Source organism: Mercenaria mercenaria, chromosome 3, assembly GCF_021730395.1.
Source record: "Mercenaria mercenaria strain notata chromosome 3, MADL_Memer_1, whole genome shotgun sequence".
Classification (NCBI taxonomy): Eukaryota; Metazoa; Mollusca; class Bivalvia; order Venerida; family Veneridae; genus Mercenaria; species Mercenaria mercenaria.
Window position 1 is genome coordinate 33091110 of NC_069363.1, and position 6000 is coordinate 33097109.

The 6000-nt window shown below is 37.7% G+C and overlaps 1 protein-coding gene across 4 annotated transcripts in view; it reads left to right on the plus strand.

The window, feature by feature from the left end:
* LOC123525153 (nucleolar protein dao-5-like) overlaps positions 1-5679 on the plus strand; it is a 58911-nt gene extending 53232 nt beyond the window's left edge. For all 4 annotated transcript variants that reach the window (XM_053538134.1, XM_053538136.1, XM_045303952.2 and 1 more), the window contains one exon: positions 1417-5679. In XM_053538134.1, the coding sequence (XP_053394109.1) occupies positions 1417-1497 (81 nt within the window). In that variant the 3' untranslated portion in view covers positions 1498-5679. The remainder of the gene's footprint in view (positions 1-1416) is intronic.
* The last annotated feature ends 321 nt before the right edge of the window (positions 5680-6000 follow it).

A 6000-nucleotide genomic window follows, 5' to 3' on the forward strand; every position in this document is an offset into this window, starting at 1 on the left:
TTTTTCTAATGTTCAATCATGAGTAAACCCTGACCAATAACACACATACTGAATAAAGCCCAAACAGGGACTTAAAATATGTTAAATGCATGCTTTAAAAGGCGGATGTTACTTGTGCATGAACACAAGAAACAATTAATCCTTACAGTTTTAAGTAAACATATTTCTGCACCTGTTTTTAGCTCACCCTGAGCCTTGCTCAGGGTGAGCTATTGTGATCAGTCACCGTCCGTCGTCCGGCGTCAGTAAACTTTTACTTTAAACGACATCTCCTCATAAACCGCTAGGCCAATTTCATCCAAACTTCGCAGGAATGTTCCTTGGGTGAAGCTCTACCAAGACTATTCAAAGAATTGAATTCCATGCAGAACTCTTGTTGCCATGGCAACCGAAAGGAAAAACTTAAAAAATCTTCTTCTCAAAAACCAGAAGCCCTAGAGCTTAGATATTTGGTGTGAAGCATTGCCTAGTGGACTTCTACCAGATTTGTTCAAATCATGACCCCGGGGTCAAAATTGACCCCACCCGAGGGGTCATATGATTTTACATAGGAAAATCTTAAAAAATCTTCTTCTCAAAAACCAGAAGCCTAGAGCTTAGATATTTGACATGTAGCATTGCCTAGTGGACCTCTACTAAAGTTGTTCAAATCATGACCCCGAGGTTGAAATTGACCCCGCCCCAGGGGTCACTTCATTTTACATAGATTTCTATAGGAAAATCTTCAAAAAATTTTAAAAAATAAACCAGAAGGCCTAGAGCTTAGATATTTAACATATAGCATTGCCTAGTGGACCTCTACAAAATTTATTCAAATCATGACCCCCGGGGTAAAATTGACCCCGCCCCAGCGGTAACTTAATTGTACATTGGAAAATCTTTAAACAATTTCTAAAAATAAACCAGAAGGCCTAGAGCTTAGATTTTATCATCAGTTTGACATTTGAAACATGTAGCTCATATTGCTCTGGTGAGCGATCCAGGGTCATCATGACCCTCTTGTTTCATTTCTTTATAATTTTGCTCTCCACACCAAAAATTAAAAAAACTACTTGTTGTCAAATTTTGAATCAAAGCCATGATCAGTGTGTAGGAATTGATGCAGCTACACACCTATATGTTTCGTTCAGAAATAAGAAAGTTACCACCATAGTTTGATTACTACTGCTGTCTGATTCGACATTGATGAAATACATGCACAGAATACCGTCAGAATAAAAAAGCAGCCAACAAGTGATTCATTAATGTGTGAACGTCTGGACTAAACCATTAATCGATACTGCAATTATGTTGATAATATTAAGTGTATCCTGTGATTGGAGTATGTGTGGTCAGTATTCAATTGCAGTTCAATAGGCCAGTTGATATTAATGAAACTTCCATATACATTGGTTTTTTTTTTTTTTACTTTTTCAGTATATAAAGAAGCACAGAAAGAAGAAACTAACATTTAAGGAGGCGTTGCAGCTAGTTGACCTCGAGATGGCAAGAAGATAGCATTACTATTTAAAGATATTAGTATAACTACATGTACATTTACCTCTAACTTGGATTCACTTGATTTATGGTGAAGTTTAAAATTTTACCGGCAGACTTGATTATGAGATTCTGCTGTTGTCTGTTACAGTGCCACCTCAATGAACACCTGTGGGAAGGATACAACATATCGGTAGATCAAATTCAAATTTTTGCAGTAGTTCAGTATACCAAAAGAAAACTGACAAATAAAATAGTTTAGGTACCATGTACATTAATAGCCGGTCTACAGTGAATACAGCTGAGAAATGTACGGAGGATGTTGCTCTGAAGAGGTTCATTAAATTCACTGAAATTTATCTTATGGAAAACAAAATGATCTACCTTTGCAAAGATGTGTTTGTGCTCCAGAGGTGTCATTAATGGAGGTAATTTTGTAATTTGCTAAAATTGAAGGTGTAGAAATTACCGGGTGTACTGTATACAAGTTTGATAAAACAAAAAATTTTGAGAAAAAGAATGTACATTAAGATTTTTTCATTGCTTAAATTTTACATAGTCAAAAAAAAACTATTTGAGTCGCGCCATGAGAAAACCAACATAGTGCATTTGCAACCAGCATGGATCCAGACCAGCCTGTGCATCCGTGCAGTCTGGTTCGCTAACGGTTTCTCCAATTGCAATAGGCTTTGAAAGCGAATAGCGTGGATCCTGACCAGACTGCGCAGATACGCAGGCTGGTCTGGATCCATGCTGGTCGCAAAGCCGCTATGTTGGTTTTATCATGGTGCGGCTCATTTGACTTGTCAGTAACTTTTAAGTGTGTAGTGTGATGAACATTGATAATGTGTAATAATAGTTTTTACTGACTGTCAAAAGTTTCATTCATTTATTAGTCCCCTACTGGTTAAAAACCAGTTTCGGGGACTATAGGAATGCACTTTTCCGTCATTCCGTCCGTCCACAATTTCGTGTCAGGTCCATAACTCTGTCATCCATGAAGGGATTTTAATATTACTTAGCACAAGTGTTCCCCATGATGAGACAACGTGTCATGCGCAAATCCCGGACCCCTAGCTCAAAGGTCAAGGTCACAATTGGAGGTCAAAGGTCAACAGGGCTTTTTTCCTGTCCGGTCCACAACTCTCCCATCCTTGAAGGGATTTTAGTATAACTTGGCACAAATGTTCCCCATGATGAGATGATGTGTCATGCGCAAATCCCGGACCCCTAGCTCAAAGGTCAAGGTCACAATTGGAGGTCAAAGGTCAACAAGGCTTTTTTCCTGTCCGGTCCATAACTCTCCCATCCATGAAGAGATTTTAATATTACTTGGCACAAATGTTCCCCATGAGGAGACGACGTGTCATGCGCAAAACCTGGAGCCCTAGCTTAAAGGTCAAGGTCACAATTGGAGGTCAAAGGTCAACAAGGCTTTTTTCCTGTCCGGTCCATAACTCTCCCATCTATGAAGGGATTTTTATATTACTTGGCAGAAATGTACCTCATAATAAGACGATGTGTCATGCACAACTTTCAGACCCCTAGCTCAAAGGTCAAGGTCACACTAAGCAGTCAAATGTTAACATAGCATGAACAGGGTCTGTTTCGTGTCGGTCCATAACTCTGACATTCATTAAGGGATTTTAATATCACTTAGCACAAGTGTTCCCCATGATGAGACGACGTGTCATGCGCAAATCCCGGACCCCTAGCTCAAAGGTCAAGGTCACAATTGGGGGTCAAAGGTCAGCAGAGTTTTTTTCCTGTCCCGTCCATAACTGTGCCATCCATGAAGGGATTTTAATATTACTTGGCACAAATGTTTCCCATGATGAGACGACGTGTCATGCGCAACACCCAGTACCGTAGCTTAAAGGTCAAGGTCACACTTTGAGATCAAAGGTCAAGAGGATTTTTTTCCTGTCCGGTCTATAACTTTGTCATGCAAAGCAGGATTTAGATATCAGTTGGCACAAATATTCCCCTGGATGAGACAACATGTCATGCGCAAGAACCAGGTCCCTAGGTCTAAGGTCAAGGTCATATTTAGAGGTCAAAGGTCAAATTCAAGAATGACTTTGTACGGAACATTTCTTCTTCATGCATGGAGGGACTTTGATGTAACTTGGAACAAATGTTCACCACCATGAGGCACCCTTGTTTTTAGAATTACGTCCCTTTGTTGTTACTATAAATAGATTTTATTGTAACTTTTTTATTACTGGTGGTAGAGAAAATCGAGACCACTTTTCTGTGGTACAGCATGCATGTTACATCCAATTTTTAGGTGTATTTTGACCTATCTCTGCCTGGTAAAGAGTTTCTTGTGGACTTATATTATATAGATTTTTTTTTTTTTTTTTTTTTTTTTTTTTTTTTAAAAAGATTGATTTCCCTTTGTTGTTACTATAAATAACTTACATGATAACATTTTTATAATCAGACAAAAAAATTCAATATGAAAACAACTGTGGGTTTTTATATATGCACATTTTAATCCAAGTGTGTTGTTATAACATATTGTATATGCAGTACAATATTGTTTATACATCATTGACAGATATCAGTTCATTATGTTATACTGCAGTAGAGAAAATTAGGTGCCTTCCAGTAGGGGACTTTGTATTGCATGGCAATACTTCATTCGCTTGTTTGATATGGCTTTGTTGAAAAAAAGGCAGATCAGTAAATATATTGCAGACTTGTAGTCACAGTAATTTGACACAACGAAAGTGTTCTTTAATAAAATAAAAGTGTATACACTATTCCAGGTAACAACGATTACATGTTGAAGACTTTTTTGACTGATATAAGTGGAAATGTTATTGTACCCCCCGACAACAAAGTTGTAAGGGGGGGTATACTGGTTTCAGGTTGTCTGTCTGTCTGTCCGTCCGTCTGTCCGTAGACACAATCTTGTGCGCACCATCTCTCCTCATCCCCTTGACACAATTTAATGAAACTTCACACAAGTGATCAGTAACAACAGTAGTTTGCATGGGGCATGTTAGGTTCTTTCAGGAAAAAAAATTGCAGAGTTATGGGACTTTGTTTTTTGTTACTATACTATATACATAGACACAATCTAGTGTGCACCATCTCTCCTCATCCCCTTGACACAATTTAATGAAAATTCACACAAGTGATCAGTAACAATAGTAGTTGTGCATGGGGCATGTTAGGTTCTTTCAGAAAAAAAAAACTGCAGAGTTACGGGACTTTGTTTTTTGTTACTTTACTATATACATAGACACAATCTTGTGTGCACCATCTCTCCTCATCCCCTTGACACAATTTAATGAAACTTCACACAAGTGATCAGTAACAACAGTAGTTGTGCATGGGGCATGTTAGGTTCTTTCAGAAAAAAAATTTGCAGAGTTACGGCACTTTGTTTTTTGTTACTTTACTGAATACATAGAAACAATCTTGTGCGCACTGTCTCTCCTCATCCCCTTGACACAATTTAATGAAACTTCACACAAGTGATCAGTAACAACAGTAGTTGTGCATGGGGCATGTTAGGTTCTTTCAACAACAAAAATTGCAGAGTTATGGGACTTTGTTTCTTGTTAACATACTATGTACATACAGTCTGCATATGCAATCTTGTGCGCGCCTAATCTTCCAAACCCTTGCACACAATTTAATGAAACTTCACACAGGAGATCAGTACCAACCCTAGTTGTGCATGGTGCATGTTACGTTCTTTTAGATAAATATTCTGCATAGTTATGGGACTTTGTTTTTTGTTACTATACTGTATACATACAGTCTATATACATACAGTCCACATAATTATGCAATCTTGTGTGCGTCAAATTGCAATGTACTGTGTCAGTGCATGCGGGGGGTACATTCATCACCTTTAGTGATAGCTCTAGTTGTATACACAATTTAGTTTAAGAAATCAACAACAGACGCTAAAACAGAAACGTCATTGCAGTACATGCTGTTACATGGCATGATATGCAAAGGCCTTGTTGATGTGCATATTCTACCATATTGCCTGTGTATAAGCAGGTCATGTCTGTGTAGTTAATTCAGAAGTTTGTAGATGACACATTGTACTAGATATAGCAGAGATATAAGTGAAACAATTGATATATCTACGTTGATTGTGCTCACAAAATATTTGTTTCAACTTATTTTATTGTTTACATGTACTTTTAGAATAAAATTAAAACAATTTGAAGTGTTCATCCTATTAACTTGTTTATTTTGTTGAGTTTTATGTAACACAGGCACAATTATGTCACATTTGATAGTGGAGGAGACCAACACTCCTCTTATTTTCACTGTTGGTACTATAAATACAGTCAAATACCGTTACCTCGATATTCAAGGGACTGCAAAAATTGCATCGACGTTTCCGAAGTTCGACGTAATGGTATCGTCTATCTGGGACTACATTTTGTATCTGTGTAGGATGTCTGTAATAACATTGCATCCCACACATCTTTTAGAGGATTGAAAGGGTAAAGAAATAATATAACACGTATATCCGTCATTCTAAATGTG